The 19,085-nt window shown below is 39.5% G+C and overlaps 1 protein-coding gene across 1 annotated transcript in view; it reads left to right on the top strand.

The window, feature by feature from the left end:
- LOC103140789 (small conductance calcium-activated potassium channel protein 2-like) overlaps positions 1 to 19,085 on the top strand; it is an 80,078-nt gene that overhangs the window by 57,147 nt on the left and 3,846 nt on the right. Inside the window, exons 7-9 of the mRNA XM_016673417.1 lie at positions 5,766 to 5,876; positions 16,960 to 17,087; positions 18,178 to 18,247. Coding sequence (XP_016528903.1) covers positions 5,766 to 5,876; positions 16,960 to 17,087; positions 18,178 to 18,247 — 309 coding nt within the window. The remainder of the gene's footprint in view (positions 1 to 5,765; positions 5,877 to 16,959; positions 17,088 to 18,177; positions 18,248 to 19,085) is intronic.

Here is a 19,085-nt window from a genome sequence, read left to right as displayed (position 1 = left end):
AAAAAAATGCTTAGAAACTTCCTTGAGCTGTGTGTATACTGGTCTTTGAAAATATTCAGATAGATGAATCAGTGTTCTCCCAAAAACAGCACGCGTATTCTTTTATCCTCACCGTATCCAACCTCTCTCTCTGTGTTTGCCAACTCACCTACCTTCCTCACTTTGCAGTCCATTAAATGTGTGAGCAAACACACCGTTTCACACAAGATAGACACACACGGACCCCTTTTGTTGGGTGAATCATCCAATAGATGTTTAAGATAGAGTAAAACTCTCACCACAACACACACAGAAAGAGACAGACATAAAACAGAGGGGTGGATACAGATAGTCCCAAGCCCACTGCTACAGACTGGACTCACACACACACAACACTGACAGAGAACTTGACATGCGCTCTCAGCGTGGCGCCCACACACACTCTTCTGACAAACACACACACACGCACGCAAACAAGCGCTCCTCAGAGCGGTCAGAGTGTTTTATTTTTGTTGAACGTCAGATGGTTATGTTGCTTAACGGGGAAAATATCCAGCGGAGTTTCAGTCACGGACAAAAACACAGCATAAAGAGGATATGTTTTATTATTGTTTGCATGCGCCTGCATGTGTGGATGTGTGTTTGAGAGTTAATGTAATGAGTTTGAACGAGAGAAATCTTCACTGACGTTACTATGACAACACATGAAGGAATATACCATCGTCCCAAGGCTACCTGGGGGTGTTCCAGGTGTTAGTGAGCACATGTGGGCGGTTGTGTGTTTGTTGTCAGCGGGTGGATGGTAGGAGGGTAAAAAGCTTGAAAATGCTGTGAACAATGTGAGATATTTGTCTTAAATGAAAATACAACAGGGGGAACTTGCCTCAATGAACCAAATTATGAGAATGCAGGATCACATTGACAACTGACTACATGATTTGCAGATTTGCCCACACAATCTGTTTTTTATTGTTTTAGTCACACTTAAATGTTTCAAAACAGTCGCCACGATAAAACCTATCTGACAGCACGAAGTGGGCTAAACAATCTTAAAAATCACATTGTGACCCAATATTGGAAAATTTCAGAATACAAGCCAGAACATGTAAAGTACTGCAGGCTTCACTTGCATTAATTAAGCTCAGTGTTCCTAATTCAGCAATAAGAAAGACTGCGCAAAAACGGCATCCATGGGAGAGAACCAAAACCACTGCTGAGCAAAAAACCATTTGGTCGACTGACGGCATTTTTGAAGGTGTGTTGTCTTTTGATCTTTAAGTGAATAAGTTGTCAGAGTTACAATGTTTGAGTTAAGTGACTTGCTATAGTTAGATTCTCTAGTATAGGTGATTACCTTTTTCTGGCCCTGACTTAACTTATAATTATATATATATATATACTTTTACACGAGTCTCTGCTTCAGCACACATGAATCAAATAATTATGTCATTAATTGAACTCTGTAGAACCTGATTCAAGCTGAGGCAGCATTCAGGCATTTGATTCAGGTGCATTGGATCATTGTAGAAGAATATATAATAGTTTCAGGACACCGGCCGTTGAGGTCCTGGGGTTGAGGACCCAAACCACAGATTAAAATTGTGATGGTTTTCTAAATGATCAGAGTGTGACAGACTTATTCTGACTTATTTAAGAGTCATTTTTGAATTTTAATAAAAGTTGGTTGTCACAGAGCCCTATCCAAATTCACAAACTACTGGATTATCAGGATTTTCACAAAATTTGCAGCGACAATACATAAGGAGCATTTTATTTACTGAAACAATTAAGATTGTAAGTAAATAATGTACAAAGTTCAAGCATTTTTATTTACTTAATCATGTAAACGTATTTTCTCCCACGTCTGACGCTCGTATTCCAGCATTGACTCCAATTTTTATATCCTGGAGTTATGCCTTTTTTACATGCAGTCAGTGATGCAAACACATGATGAGTTTTCTTGGCCTGAGTTGCCGCTTTCTTTTTGTATAAACTCTGCTTTGTCAGGTTTAAGAGAATAACTGCTTTTCAAATGGCTTTGTGCTCTTTCATCCTCTAACTGCATGCATTCTGCATTCAAAATAGTTTGTTGAAATATCCCCTGTTTTTTTTTTTTTTCCCACTGACCTGATTTTGAAACTATTTCCAGTTTTTTTTTTTTTTTTTTTTTCTTAAACGTGTTTGTCTGTTTCGGACTTAGTAGTGTGCACACAAATTACACTAGATAATCCCTCAAAGAAGGCTTGACAGTTTATAACACACTGGAAACCATGAACAGCACAGAGAAATACTGAAATATTTCTACTCAAAAACAGTGTAGTAGTGATATGTTGATGTTGCATTATAAATCTCCCATAACAGACAGGCTCTTTAAATGTCAAGCTTCTCTTTTGGTTTATTTCTCCATGCTTGGTGTAAATGTACTAAACAAAACCTTTCTATAGCCAGATGACTTTAAACCACAACAACCACTGCTGTGAGCTGTCATGTCCCACCTTTTTCCAAGCAATTCATGAACGACGATACCCAAATTACATAGGACATGAGCTGATAAAGCTTTGACTACTCCCATAGCTGCAATGGGATTTAAAGCTGTGGTTTAGTGGAAATAAAAAGAAAAGCAGACATGTTTTCCCCTGTAAATCTGAGCAGTTAAATGAATGGGGATTTTTTTGCATTTCAAAAACAATGTGGATGGGTACAAAGAAAGCATGGATGCTATATAGTGCATTTGACCTGTAGGTCATTGATAATATAGATCATAAAGGGATGACATTTAGCAGTTTCCGTCTTTGTAGCATACAGGTTTGTTGCAAGGAAAATCAAGTTTATTTATATACTACTTTATTGTTTAAGCAAAAAAAACAACTGGAAATAGTTTCAAAATCAAGTCAGTGGGAATAAAGAAAAAAAAAACTGGGGATATTTCAACAAATGATTTTGAATGCACACACAACTTAATCCAAAAGTGCTTCACAGTTCTTAAAGGTCATTTCTAAAAGTATGTTAAGAGTTAAAGTTCATAACAGTCTTAGAAAAATACTGACCAGTTCTGGTTTGGTTGCTAGTAGAAAGGATCTTCTCTCTAAGAAGAATATGGTGACAAAAAAAATGGGTTTGCAAAGTTGGACCTGAATTATCCTTAGGACTACTGGAACCATTTAAACAGATGAGACCAATATAGTTTTTCTGGCCACCACTGCTAAGTTTAATGAAAAACGATATATTATATATGTCCCAACTCATAAGTATGGTAGTGGAGGGATAATGATATGGGCACCTAGGAGTTGCTAAGGCAACCATAAACTCCTCTGTTTACCAAGGTTTTATACTGTTGAATGTGAGGCTTTTTGTTCCGCTGCTCAATTTTGACTCAAAATTGACCCAGATTAAGGATGGACAGGGCTCAGTTTCTTCTTTTTTTCATGAGTTTCAGTACATCTGAGCTCAGACTTAATGCCAAGGATTTAAAAGGTTGAAATGTTTTTAAAGGATTCTTCATTAATTCTTCACAGATTAATGAAGAATCTACAGCACATCAACAATGGATGAATACAAGGAATTAGGGTTTTGCACTGGGCCAACTAAAGTCTAGACATGACGAAAATCCCTTGATGGGAGCTTTAGAGCGCTGCTCAAAAACAAATTCCTGCAACCGTCAATGATGTGAGGCGTCTCTGAAAGAGGAACATTGTTGTGAGACTGGTGAAGACGTGACTATGGCTTTGCTAAAGCTGCTTCTACAAGCTGCTGAATAACAGTGTGCTCTTGGGCTACACGATTTTAAAGAACATCTAACTTGGATACTAGTTTTGAAAATAGCAACGATGACCCTAAACCTGACACTTTTCTGTCATTGTGATTTCCCTACCACTATTTCTGAATCCGTGTTCACTAAAAATACACATCAGTTGTCGGCATTGGGGTTAGTGAAGGTTTCTGTTCATATGTATTGCTGGTAAACAGAATTTGCATGTGTGACAACATAATACAACATCAAACATTCCTTCTAGGCAATCTTTTGTAGTTGCGATATTACACACATTAATATTGGGATGACACTTGTGACTCGACGCACTGTGCAGCTTGAGTTTGTACCTATTTTATCGCAAGACTGCTCAACATTCATGAAGACCCTTTTTTGCTTTGACTGCACAAGCACGGATGGAGCTTCCCCTCTTTCTGATTGCTGTGTAGACAGCTGTGCCGTACTGGAGGAAGCAAAGGGAAACACCCTGACAGGCGTATAAAACAAATCACAGCAGCTCAGCCATCATCAGTCGTGTCACTCTGCGGAGATTGCAGAGGGAACCCTGCTGGAATCAAATGGATGCGGGCGCATGCATAAATAAACTCCCATATACACCCAGAAGAGCACGCACTCCGTATAACGAGCGCGTGCACATACACACAACTGGGCTGCCCTGGTGAACCAATCGCTCCCCTACTGTTCCTGACCAGGATGGACCCCCCCGTGCAAACAGCACTGTATTTGCACGTACTGTGACGCTCGTTCATTGAGCGTATGTATGAATGCTCTAAGGGTTTTCCTTTGGCTCTCATCATATTTTATTCATAGCTGTTGTATGAGCGCAAATAGAGTGGATGAGTGCATAGACGTGGGCACTAATGCCTGTTTGTGCGTTACATCTCACTGAAGCCAGCCAAACTTATTTTTGGCAAACCTTTCTTGTCTTTTAAGAGTGTGCACGAATTCTTGGCTCTCTCCTTCCTACACGTTTCAGGAATGCTGCGCCCTCTCTCAACTCGCTCTCTAAACTCGTGTTTGTCTTCTTATACATCTCCTTTATTCTCCACCTCTGTCCCCCCCCGCTCCCCTCCACCCTCCATCCCTCTGTGAGATGCACACACTAACAAGCAGGAAGGAAGACACTTGTACACTTTCATTAACCACTCTTAATCTTAATTCATTGCCTATCAGGAGATATGTGACCTCATTAACACTGCCTTCTTCTCCATTTTCCTCCCCTGCTATTTTGCATGCACACACCCTCGTCTCCTCATTCATCCCTCCCTCCATGACTCCTTGCTTCACCGTATCTCTTCTTCCCTTCTCCCTTTCTTTCCTCTCGGTGTGTGTGCCCCCTTCAGAGGAACCTGTGAGCCACTCAGCAGCCCCATTCAAAACAGCGTCTAATCTGAAAGTTAATTAAGTCTGCCTTTCCTCCATGTTCCTTCTCCTCTTTTCCTCTCAAGCATGTCTTTCTGGTTGAGAGGCTGCTGTCACTCTCTCCCAAATGAATTTTGTCGTGTGTCCCACGTGGGCTGAGCTGGAATACAGACAAACTGGTTTGTGTTTTACACTTTCACACGTCCTGAAGGCCTCCAAGACTCCGATAAGAGGAGAAGACTGACACCATGTAATTCAAATTGACAGCATATAATTAAATGAAAGTAGGTGGTGTCGATTCTTGATTTTTCGAGTTTTTTTTTTTTTGTCCAAAAGGAGGTATATTTTTCAGCTGCATATGTAGGGAATATATAGAAAGCATCTTACACCAGATGGAGTGGAAGTGAAAATAGATTTGGCTTGCTTCTCACCGTGAAGAAATGTGGATTTGGAGCAGAGCTGTTATTCCTAATCCTCTCCTCTCCCCCTATTCACTTCTCCTTCTGTCATTCAGCTCCTTGTATTTGCCCTTGCAAACCTTCAATTGTCTGGGGTAGCTCCCCATCCAGAAATCTCCCATATTAATGCGTCTGTACCCTGACTGAGTGTTTGTTTTTCTCCGCCTCTCTTCTCTCTCTCTCTCTGTCTCTCTCAGGGTGCGGGATGCACAGCTCTGGTGGTTGCTGTGGTAGCCAGGAAGCTGGAGCTGACCAAGGCTGAGAAACACGTGCACAACTTCATGATGGATACGCAGCTCACCAAGAGGGTGTGTACATGTTTGGTTTTTACTTGGCAGTGGGCTGTTGCAGAGAACACAAACAATGCCTTGCAAAAGTATTCAAACCATTTTACTTTTTCAGATGTTTCTGTACTATAATTAAAAATATTTTATTGTATTTTATCTCCGTTTTTGATGGTAGACCAACTAAAAGAGTGCGTAATGGTGCTCTGAATTAACCATGACTTATAGTGTGCTTTTTCTTTTTTTTTTTTTTTGCAAATGAAACTCTAGTTGCATATCTAGTTAACCCTATTTACTTTTGAATCCTAAATGATCCCCAATGTAAACACTTTTCTTCCAAATCCACCATTCATAACTGATCCAGTGTTATCACCTCACAGGCAAAGTCACGTTTGTTTTCCACTTATGCCTATTGATGCATATTCAACACATTTCAAAGATCATATTGAAAGGACTGACTCCATCTAGTGGTTGGAGCTATGTGCAACTATGATTTATTTTACCAAATAACAGCATTCTAAATGCCTAATTTAACAATCGATGTTCAGTTTATAATCTTGACAGAAAAACACAAACACTCTTAATGCACCATTGTACACAAAATACAGGGATTAAGGGATAAATAGGCAAGTAAAGTTCACCTGTGATTAATTGGATCTTAGTATAAATCCAGCTGTTCTGTGTCAGCCTCAGAGGTTTGTTAGAGACCGTCAGTGAACAAACAGCAACATGAAGTCCAGGGAACACGGCAGACAGGGCAATAATAAAGTTTTCTTGAAGTTTGAATTGACATTTTTAGGCCAGGAGATAAGTAATCAGAAAAGCAACCAAGAGGCCAGAGGTAACTCTGGAAGAGCTGCAAAGAACCACAACTCAGGTGTGTATTTTTAGTTGTGTATCAATTACTGAAACCCGTATTTCATTTTCTTTCCACTTAGCATGTTTGCACTACTTTGTAGTTTATTTCATAAAACCCCAGTCCGTGCTTGTATATGAAAAGCACACATTTCTGATTTCCTGTGGGCTTAGTATTGCAGGATTTCACTGAATTTTAATATCTGATAAAACTGTTGCATTTTTCACCTTCCTAAACTACCAAATCACACCATCAACCTGCATTGTTGTGACAGAGAATCGTGTTATTTGAGCGATAAAAGGTCATCTATCCAGCTCAGCCTGCTCTGCTCCCTCTGTTACTGCCTCCCTTTTTCTTTCCATCACCGTTCCTTTTCCTCCCACATGGCCATCCCTCCACCTCTCCTTTGACATTTGTCTCTCTTACAGTAAATCCCGTTCTCTCCCTCTTTCTCTTTCTGCCACCCTACACCCTCTCCTTTTCTTGCCCCCCTCCGCACCTCCTTCCCTTCGTCTCTCACTCCCTCCCTCCCTCCTCCAGTCCTTTTCAATTTTTCATACAGCTGAAAGACCCAAGTTTTAAAAATAGCTCCCATATCAAATATGTAGGGTACATTATGGCAGCAGGGTTATCTGGGTGTCTGAACGGGGTTGAGTGATCAATAATTTGAGCATGGATAAAATATCAACAAAGAAACAAACAGGCTTTGGAGCTATTGACTTTCACCTCGCCCTCCTGCCGTCTCTCTTCAGTTCATCCAAATCTGTTTTCACAAGACATTTGACATTTAATTACGATGCACATGATTGGTTTTCTGTCAAAGTTTGCATATACAAAAGTCCTGAGTCATTCTCCATTTCTTTACACTTACCATGAGGACTTTCTTGTAACCTTACAAAGTGATCAACATTTCTCTGGGTTATCTCAGGTCATTCCAAAGGATTTCGTGGGATTTTGCTGCCTTGTCACTTATTTTCTGGGGACAGAGCTTGGCTAGTACTGACTCGGCTTTCAGTTCAGCTTTTAGGATTCTCCGTTAGACTCTGAAACAATTTATGAGTTCCTTATTAAGTATCTCAAGCTGAAAATGCAAGTTCAGGAGAGTACCATCAATGCTTTTCTAGGGGTGCCAACACTGAGTCCCGAGAGCCACTCTGTTATAATATTTAATACTTCACCTTACCATGATGTCCCCACCTCCTTTAAGGTGGTCCTCACTTGTAATGGAAAATGACCAAACTGTGTAGATTCGATTTGAGCTTAGCAGGTACTGGTTTCCTAAGTCACATAACTGGGATCTATGAGTCAAGCATAAATGTTAGTAAAGTCCAGGGTCCTGAACTCAAATAACTAAAATTATGTTGAATCTTTCATAGACATGCAGAGATCAGAATTTTACGAATTTAAAGATCACATTGACAAAATCCACATGAAAGAAACTACGCTTGCTTCATCGTGAAAACTTAAATGTTTTTACAAATCCTTTACTTTTTTTTTGTGTCTTTCTATCCTTTTATCCAAAACCTGTTGGAGATATCTCAGTCTTGAATTTTGCCCACTAATGTTTGATCTTAAAATAATAAGCTGGTCCTCAGTATCTCTGCAGCTATCCATGATTTCCTCACTCTTTGAGTTAAATGTAATTCAAATTGCTGAAGTTTTTAGCAAGCATTAGACTCAGCTGCACTTATTGGCGTTAAAGAAGTAAAAGCCAGTATGCTGGAATTGTCTTTAAATCTGCTTGGCCAGATGGTTTGTTGTACAGAACCATCTGTGTGCAGACTGTTTGGAACAGGGCAGTTTTTTGGCAATATTTGTCAGGTGATTGGCTGAACCATCTGCCTGTCGATGTTTATACAGTTAAAGGTATTAAACTGTGAAGGGAAAATAAAACGTATCCCCTTCTATGTAATGCTCCCTGTGTTACTTGTTGGTCCTTTTACTCACCCTAGCAGGATGTATCCCTCCTTAAAAACCTCTTTTTTTTCTTTTGTTTGTTTGTTTGTTGTTTTTTTGTGGTTGTTGGAAAACATTTAGAAATTAAGTGCATTTGCAATAATATCAACACAGTCATGTTGGTTGCATTTTAGTTTGAAACGACAGACTTTTCCTACAGGATACTTATTTCTGAGTCTTTCCCTATTTGATCTGTCCCAGTGTGAAACTTTATGCTTGCAATATTCTCCAAGGTCGGCAATATTTCTCTGTGTGATGAGACGCTACGCTTTCATCTTAAGATGTCACTGATTGTTCAAAAGCAAATAAAGACTTGTATTTAGCTACTATTAATCTTGGAAACACTTGACTGAGTTCATGGTTCTGACTGATAACACAGAAACAGAACTCATTATGTTTGAAAGGAGAGACGGTAAATCTTACCGTCTTTGATTGATGTGCTGCGTTATCTTCAGAAACTCATTTTCCATATTGTTGTGGTCCCTCTGTTTATGTCACTTTAGCTGAAAGCTTTTGTTGTTTTTGTGCTAGGTCATCGGGTTATTTAAAACCAAGGGTGTCTTTCAGCTCCACATGTTGACCGAGAGATAATGCAGGAAAGGAATAACCAGTCCAGGAGTCTCGGCTTGATTGGTGGGGAATAGTGAAAGATTTCACATCTTCATTTGGTTTGGTTCACTTTCATACTGCTCTTCTGAAAGAAGACCAAACTGCCTGGACAATGCCATGTTGTTACAACGGCTGCTGTGTCCTGCATGCCAAAATGTTTTAACATTCAATTTAAGTCTGTTATTAGATATATTCACACTCTGTCTGCTAAATGTTCTTAAGCACACAGATTAACATTAACAAGATGATGGCTCAGTTTGCTTAAGGCAAACTGTTATATCTATGTAAAAGCCAGAAACAAGTGAATTCATTTCAGTAAAAATTTACCTTTCAAATATACAGAATGGCATTTGTCTTTTCAACAGTGATCACTTTAGGTAGCTCCAAACACATTCTTCCTAGGACAAATACTCTATGTGAATGTAGTAAGTCATTATTTGTAAAAAAAACTTAACATTCACTCACTTCTGTAACAGTATTGATAGGATACAGTTCAACGGACCATAAACCCTCAATCCTCCAGGAAATACGACAGTAACTGTGACAGATATTAACCTTAAATAACATGCGGTAAAATGAGGTAGTGTTGCATAGCACAAACTATCCTTGGCTATTTTACATCAGCTAAACACTTTCGTCTTGATAATTCCCCATTTGTGATAAGGACGAGTAATTAATTAAATATTTTATCTCATGTCTTTGTCTCTGATTGCCTCAGTGTACAACAAACAATCCCGTTGTGGACTGCTGCTGTAGCGGCGTCTGGTTATCGCTCTGTTCTGTGTGGCCTCCATGCTGGCAGACAGGAAGTTAGCTGCAGTTATACGACCCATGGATCCTTCTGACGCAGTAACGCCTTGGGATCCTCCAGAACGAGGAGGCGACAGATATCTGGGTTTCCAGCCAAACCATTGAGTTTATTATATTGAATCAAAACTTTCCCTTGGTAGTTTCACACATACACATTGTGGTGGACCTTGTGATGAGCTTCTGACATTAAGACGAAAGAAATGACCCGAAATCCCAAAGCTCTCAAAAGGTAATCGATTTATACTGGTCCCTCAGGCAGTATGGTGCTGTTGATTATAAAGGCAATATTCTTGCAGCAGCTCATCTCAATGTTTGTGAAGCTGCCAGTTGAGTAAGGGAGATGTCATGCAGGCAGCGTGCTCCTTCTTGATATTTCCGTCAAAGGTTCAACTACATACGCACCTGTAATTATCTCCTGCCCTTTACCGTTTACAGACCAGCGAACAAAGCTGGTGCGTCCTGGTGGATTTACGCAACGGGAGCTATTCTGTCATATTATCGCAGAGAACACAATCAGTCGGAGCTTTGTAATGAATAATGTAACAATAGATTCTACAACCTGCCATAATTGTACATGTGCCGACACACAAAAACGGCTGAATGTCGCACACACTGACTTTCTACCTCAGTGAAAGTCTCGTTCCCTTTGAAGGATTAACAAGAATGTCAGTTAAATGCCAAAGAGGGAAGAGCTCAGCTGATCTGAGCGAGGGGTCGCTGTGTAATGAGTCCTGGGTGTGGCTCTGTACCGCAGCCTGAAATAGTCTCTAGCCAGTCACCTTTGGCAGGAAGGCAACTTTTTCTTAGACATCTGCTTTACAAACTTGTTCTTCTTAGATGAAACGTGTGTTTGTTGATCTCACCTGACGTGGCACTTCAAAACTGATTTGAGTTGCGCTCTTTTATCTGTAGATCAGATTTTTAGACCCAGGCATCAAAAGGCGATGGTGAAATCCGAACATCTTTTTTCGGTGCGCCTCTGACAATGAAGGAAAGATATAATAACCTTATCAATTCAGCACTCAGTGAAGCAACGGCTGTCCTTTTGATAGGATTAAAACAATGTTAATTAAACAACAGTTAATGCAGCCCTGCAGTCTGCGAGGTGAGAAGTGCTCATGTTTGAAGAGTTCAGCTTTTTTCATGTGGCGCGTTCAAGGTGCACATGAAAGTATAGCTCTCGCCTTGAGTTGGATTTGTGTCTTTAAATTTAACAGGCTTTTTTATTCCTAGGACTGTCTTGAGAATCAATCTGAACGTTAAAAAAGGTGGACGTACTCTCTGCAGAGTAGGCAAAATGTGATCTTTTCCTTTTGACAAAGCAAAAATGTTTTAGGTAAAACTAACTGACTACTTACAGTTCCAGTGAAACCTTTAAATATACAGGGGAGCCCCATGTTTCATGGGGATTAGGCGCCACAACCGCCCTCAGAATATGTGAATAGATTGACAGCTAGCATGTCAAGTAGCATTTTGCCTTGGTATTTCAGATATTTTAGACATTTTTGTACAAAAAAATACACCAATAAACTTTTTTTTTATTTTTTGCAAATAATTTGGAGTTACATTACACAGAAAAATCTGTGAATACTGATCGCAGCAAATGTAAAAAACATGTACTAGATGCACAAATTTCAAATCAAAATGATTACATTTGCATCTGGAGTACAGTATATACATATTGTGTATTTAAAATTATGCTGTTTGCATAACTGATCATATGTGGGTTATTAAAGTCCACTGTAAAATGAAACGTACCGTATGTAATACTACCCTTTAGAAATTATTGCATCTATGCAGTACATTTTAGTAATATTTACATAAAGCTCAAAAGTCAAATATTTTTGATGAAGTTATGTAATTAGTTATGAAAAATGTGAAAACTCGTAGCACTTTTGCATTTCCCTGTGGTGTGTTCAGAGCTTCGCCCCTCTCTGAGTTTTTTTCACAGAGCACTCTGGGCCTTGGCCAGAGAGGAGGTGCTGCATTTGCCTTCCAATGTTTACACCACGGGCCAAATGGGAGCAGTCTAACCCCTGAAGACTTCTCCAAAGCTAGCTTCCACTCTGCACTGTAAAAATAACTTGCTTCTTCAAAAGCCTTTTAATTCCCATTTAAACCAGATGGATCGCTTTTGAAACAGACGCACGGTGACGAACCATGGGTGCATCATGCTTTGCCCCAGTAAGGTTTCCTCACATTTTTACTTTCGTTTTTTATAGAAGCACTACACGAATGCATTATATCATTCACATTTTAGTGAAATTAGTGAATCGTTCTGCTTTTTATCTCATGTATTGGGATGTTTTTGTCTTTCGAGTTTGTGAAGATGTAATCTGATTAGGTTGCCTAAAGGTCTGTGAGAGCTGTCTCTTCCCTTTGTCGCCATGTCTTTGAGGGGAAGGTCACAGCAGGTAAAGCCACGTGTCACTGTGGCACATGGATGGGGGGTTTCCATGGTACTTGCACTGTTTGTTTGTCTATTTATTTGCATGTGAGGGTCATTGGAGGATATGAGTGACTTTCTTAATGTTTTAAAGTTCACACATATTTCTTATTTACACTGTTTTTATTTAAATAGAAACTATATTTAAAGCAAATAGAGTTTAATTTCATTCCAGCATAAGTTAATTGTTATTATTATAAATAAATATCAGTGCATCAAGATGTCTTTTAGTAAATAGCTCATACATACACTAAATAAATACATAGCATACATAATAACTTCATAATTTAAATGTTTATTGAGAAAAGGGTCTCTTTTGTAAACAACACTAATAATTTATTTCATGTTAGAATTTAGTGCAAAAAAATTTAAATAATTATAAACACTCAAATATATGCAATTTTAATTATTTTTATTGTGTATTTGATACATTATTATTAAATTATTATAACTAAATATATTATTTATTTAATTGTATTCATTACAAATGATGCCTTAACACATAACAAGAAAGAATGGCAAATGCAATTGTCATTAATTTTGGCACTTTTGGTTCTTCGTATAGTTTATAATGACATCTTTTCAGCATTTCTATTTATTCTGATTACACGCAACAATATGTCATCCTAGCATGCTGCAGTGTGGGAAACCCTTTGAATCAACAGATTTCACGTGTACCTGCCATAAGGTGAGCCACGCAGGGGGGCAGCCAGAATGCATCTTTGACCCAACACGACCATATGGCCCCAACACGGTTTCCCAAAGACGGTCCATATGGTGAAGGAACGGCTGTCGCTGCCGTCGTTTGGTTTCTTGCGGAGTGTTCTTAGCGGTTCACGTCGAGTCTTTTATTCTTGCAAATGGAGCTGCCATCTTTGCCCACATTCATTTCCCCCAGGAGAGAGAAAATGAAGACTGCAGCGGCGGGGGTGGACAGTAATTGTGGTTGCAGGAAATCTGGAAACTACAAACGGTCTGGGGCAATCAGTCAATGTTATTTGCACGAGGGGCCATGTCATAATTCATCATAATGTAATCCTGCTGCCCTGATTGATCAGATTATGAATATGACTTGACATATCTGACTGCCAAAAGGTTTACAGATGAAAGCAGTGCTAATTGTGCTGTTTAGTGACCTGGCTAAAGATTTAGATATAAATCTGCTGCATTTAAATGTGATTTGAGAAAGTTATCTCATTAATATCATTGCAATTTCTGGTTTATAATTCTTCCTTCTCCCCTTTGTACTGGACGATCTATGCAGATATTCCATTCAAACAAATCGACGAACTGCAACAGTTGTCTTTGTTATATTTAAATACATTTCTTTATTGAATTTGGAGAAAGTTTTTTGAAGAGCCACTCTGGAGGCAAAGGTTATTTACTTCTGCTCTAGATAGGTTTTAAGGTTTTAAATTGGACCTTAGATTCATGCACTGGGTCTTATATAGATTGCCACCAAAGCCATGACTGATATTTTGGGAAATTTTCACAAATAAAACAGGAATCTGATATCTCAACCTGTTCTTTTAACACTTTATTGATTGGGGATGATACAGTCCATCAAGTCTATGACCACTTATCTGTGGACAGTCACGGGGGAAGCTGATGCTTATCTCAAGTGGTCATTGAACAAGAGGTGGGGTATATCCTGGACAAATTCCCAGTCCATTACAGGGACATGCAGGACAAATAATCATGCACACACACACACACACACACACACACACACACACACACACACACTCACACCTATGGACAATTTAGAAAGACCAATTAACTTAATAATCATGTTATTGGAGTACCTTGAGAAAACTCATGCATGCACAGGGAGAACATGCAAACGTCAAGCAGAAAGACCCCAAGCTGGCACTGGAACTCAGGACTTTTTTGTTGCAAGGCTATAGTGCTCCCAACCGAGCACTGGTATAGAAAGAACCGAGCTATGCAAGAATTTTACAGTCCTGAACTGTAAAGTTTTACAGCCATTTAAACAGTGTTAATTTAAGTTTGTAAAAAAAACAAAATATGTAAATAAAAAGCAGCATTTAGTTGTTTTGCAAGTTGTGAAACCCAAAGATAATAAAACTCAACTTCATAAATGTCTTGGACTCGAATACTCAAAATGTTGAATTGAACTTGAGTCAAAAAAAAAGTGTTGAATTTTGAACTGGAAATGTTCTGACACTCAAACAACATCGGTTGTGTTGGACTTTGTGCTTCTTGACCTGACTTCCTCTGGGTCAGTGTAAACACTTTCCCGGGGCGGTGGCCTTCCACCCTCCTCATCTGCAGCCGACTCTGTGTGAACATGTAGTGGGTGTCTGCGAGGGGGCTCTCCTTACAGTGGATGGGTGCTGATTAGCCAGGCTGCCGGGGTCTTTTGTTCTCTTCAGACTGGGGGAAAATTGTTCTTTGTTCAGTCTTCTCCATCTCTTTGAAGTCTCTCATTCAGTTTACATGCTTACATTTTCTTTGTGCCGTCTCTCCTCACTATTGTATTCTCCATCTCCCGTTTTTTTTTTTTTAATCCACTGGATGTCAGACCCTTGCCTTGTAATTATGTAGCAACCTATAGCGACAGATGAATCAGATATTCATGTTAAATATTATCGATCCAAGGGCAAGCCTTAGGCAGACTCTGACATTTTGAATCGCTTGTTTTACCAAATCCTACATCGAGACTCCTCCGATAAAAAACAAATGCAGCATCTGAGCAGAAAAACTGAGGAAAAATTGCCTTCTTTCATTAGCCTTTCATGCAATAGCATCATTATATCAGACCAATATTCCCCTTCTCCTCAGATGAGGAATGTCTTTGGCAGCTAGTTTAAGAGCAGCCACTTCAGCTGTGATTGTTTTCTATGGTTGTTGTCAATTAAAAGGAAAGTCCCTGGTTTAAATAAACACCAATGATACTGAGGTGATTTTTTTTCTTTTACCCAGGTAGCATTATTCAGTCTTTTTTTTATTATTATTAAATGTGATGCATTCATTGGCTTTTTACACGTTCTGTTATCTTAATATTATGCCAATGCATTTTCTTTGAAATGTATATTATAGACAAACAGAAAGTAGTGCATAACTGTGAAGTGGGTTGATAATTATACCTTTTTGATTTGACAAATATAACCGTTAACAGCCAAATCGTTTCCAGTACAACAAACTTCTTTCTGAAACACCCTAAGTAGTAAATAGTGTTGTCTTATAAAACAATATTCAAAGGAAGGAGTGTCAGGAGAACAGGGAAGCTTTTCTGAGCTGGCAAGAAGATGGATGGAGCTGAATACAGGGAAATCCTGAAAAGGTGCATTTAAACATCTGGACTGAGATTGTAATGATGGTTCTGTGAGACTAAGAGACACCAAACTTTGATTAAGAAAATGTTTTACTCCAGCTTTGGTTGAACATATTTAGCCAAAGTCCGACGTATTGTTCTACTTTGCACTATGTTGACTTTATGAAAGATCTATTTCTGTACCAATGTGAGTCAACAAATACCTCACAGACACATTATCTATAATCTAATGTGTTCCAAGAACTTAATACTCAAGAGTTTTCTATGAGTATTGTTGTTGTAGCTCTGAAAAACAAGCAGTCAAGCAACCGAAACAGCGGCAAGAAAACAAGAGATAAAGAATAAATATACAAAGTTACAAAAAATATAAATATATTCATAGTAGCGGTGCTTCACTTTCTGGCAGGACAACAACCTTAAACATGCAGCCAGCCCTGCAATAAATTTCAAATTGCCTCATCAATGAGCTAAAAAGACTCGCAACCCAAACTAAGCTTGAGGTACTTTCAAAAGAAGAGTAGGAAAACATTTCGGATTTGATATGTCGAAAATTGGTACAGATATAAAAGAATTACAGCTGTAATTGATGCAAAAGGCGGTTCTACAGAGTAGACTCACTCAGGTTGAGTTTATGCCACACTTTTCTATTTTTATTCTTGAAAAATTTTCAACTAATTTCCTCTCTTCCTTCTGTTTCACAATTTGTGTTGGTCTATCATTTGTAGTATGAATAAAACAAATTAAAGTTTATGTTTGTAACATGTAAAAAAAATAATAAAAAAAAAAAAAACTAAAGGTGGTATGAATAATTTTGCGAGGCGCTGTAGGCGCTGGAAGCCAGTAGAGGAGTGTGAAGGAAAGACTCCTGTTGGCTCTCATTGCCAATCTCCCCAAGGACAGAGCTATGAAAGCGCACATAAAAAGCCTTGGCAAGCCTGCCAGAGAATGGGGGGCAGCCTCTGAGAAGACAAAACGATGGCTTAGTGCATTTTTTTTTTTTTTCTTTGCACAGAGACGATAGTGAAAACGAGGAGAAGAACAAGAGCAGATAAACCTGTTGCCTCCTCCAGTTGCCAAGGGCTACCTGTTGCTAATAAATGTCTACATGTGTGTGCTTATTGTCTGGAGACAGATAAAGAACGCAGCGGCTAATGTGCTGAGGGAGACTTGGCTCATCTACAAGCACACCAAGCTGATGAAGAAGATCGACCACTCCAGGGTCCGCAAACACCAGCGGAAGTTCCTGCAGGCCATACATCAGTGAGACCACACTCCGTACTCCCCTGCATCCATGCCCGGCTGCAAACAAACGCATGCACACCACTGTGGCTGCAAAGCCACTGAGACATTTGAAATCAGCTGTACTTTCTATCCGCCCACAGCTTGAATCCAGTCTGATAATCAGATGAAATGCACTAATCTCTGCACACGCACTCAAACACACGCACACGCACGCACGCAAACATACAGTTATTCATTATCTGCTAAAGGGCAAGATCAGTCCAGGCAAACACAATCAGTGTGTTGTGTACCATTAGAGGCTCTCTGTTCATTATATCATCTCAACAGTAGGGACTGATGAAACATGAACGTATAGCACAACCGGTTCTGTTCTCTTATTAAATTCAAATCATGTGTTTCCTTTTTGTGTTCCTCTCTCCTTTTGTCTCTAATGGTTAAAAAATGTCTCAAAAGCCAGAGACAAGAGGAATAAGACTCTTAATTGTAACGTAGAAGGGGTTAATCCTGACATGCAAGACCTGAAAAAGGGGGACGGGAAGTCAACGAGCGATGAAGCAGGGTAATATTTTTGGGTGAACACATTAAACCAAGTGATTTTTCCAGGTTGGAACCTGACAGTGTAGCTGGGAAACAGTCTCATAAAATCACTCTTCCCTGCATTATAATGGAGGCTGCCACAGGGCTTGATGAAAACACAGATTGAACCACTAATTATTGTGCTGTGTTTTGAGAGTTAAACAGGTTCTGATTATAATTGGACTGAGGTAAGATGATTTATTTAATTTTCATCCCCTGCAGCTTATTTCCCCGAAGGCTTTATTCCCATTAGCTTTCCTTCATATTAACCCCAGTCCCACTCCCTTCTACGTCTGCAGTTAGCTCATGCAGACGGCTACATTTGTTTTAGCCTGCGCTCACTGTGTTCACACATTTACGTTTTTCAGAGAGGCACCGCAGGTAAAAATGAACCCAGTCCGAGCAAGGTGACCGACGCTTCAGAGAGCTGTCGTGTGGATCCTGAGGGATTATCTCTGCGGGCTGACCACTGTGTATTTACTGGGTTTCACCTCTGTTTGTGAGCTTTATCTGTGCGTACGTCTGTTTGCAGATTACGCAGCGTCAAAATGGAGCAGAGGAAACTCAGTGATCAGGCCAACACACTAGTGGACCTCTCCAAGGTGAGATGCACTAACTGTACACGACATTTAGCATTCTGGCAGCACCAGAACCTTGTGGAAAAATATTACACTCTTTTTATGACTGCAGTCCCCTGCAGTTACTTCAATATGCAACAATTTGTTTTGCCGGATTTTGCCTCGGATTCCCAGCTGGGCAAAGTCTACACTATTCGGGGAATATCCAGCATAGCTAGTTGGCACACAAATCTGTTAGCGTGTAAAAATATGAATCTACAGCGACTTGGAGGAGAACAAGTCTGATCTGTCTGATGAGCCTGTCTGAATCTGTGAGCTGATTACCACCGACGCAAAAGCCAATAAAAATAAGGAAGGCAGGTCACATTGGGAGGGGCCAGTTGTCATGCATTCTGGGTAATTGGAGACGATGCCTCTCAGTTCTGCTATAGAGCAATCTATAGCTGGCAGGTGTGTTTTTTCTTTGCTAATGTCAAAATAAAATGTGGTAAATGTCTTGGATTAGTATGAGAGTGTGAGCAAGGAAAGAACTAGTGATCTCAACTTGCTCCAACAGCTTTGACCGTTTTATTGATTTTACATAGTACATAAATATTTAGTAAATTAAGCACAGGCACTTGTTACAAGCATACAAACCCTAATCCACAAAATTATGCACACCAGTTTAGTAGTTTTTTTTAAAGACCAGTGCAACGTCTCCAGAACATTAATTAGTCCAAACAGCAGGAATATTGTTTCCTGAAAATTGCATTGAAGAATCATAGAGCCTGTGCAGCTAACAAGGTCCATTTTGGGGGGAATCCCCACAATAAACTGCATTTGAAAATCAGCAGTTTTCCATTCCCTCCACATCTCTTGCTTC

Source organism: Poecilia formosa, unplaced genomic scaffold (assembly GCF_000485575.1).
Source record: "Poecilia formosa unplaced genomic scaffold, Poecilia_formosa-5.1.2 Scaffold77, whole genome shotgun sequence".
Lineage (NCBI taxonomy): Eukaryota > Metazoa > Chordata > Actinopteri > Cyprinodontiformes > Poeciliidae > Poecilia > Poecilia formosa.
This window is presented reverse-complemented; position numbering and strand designations above follow the sequence as displayed.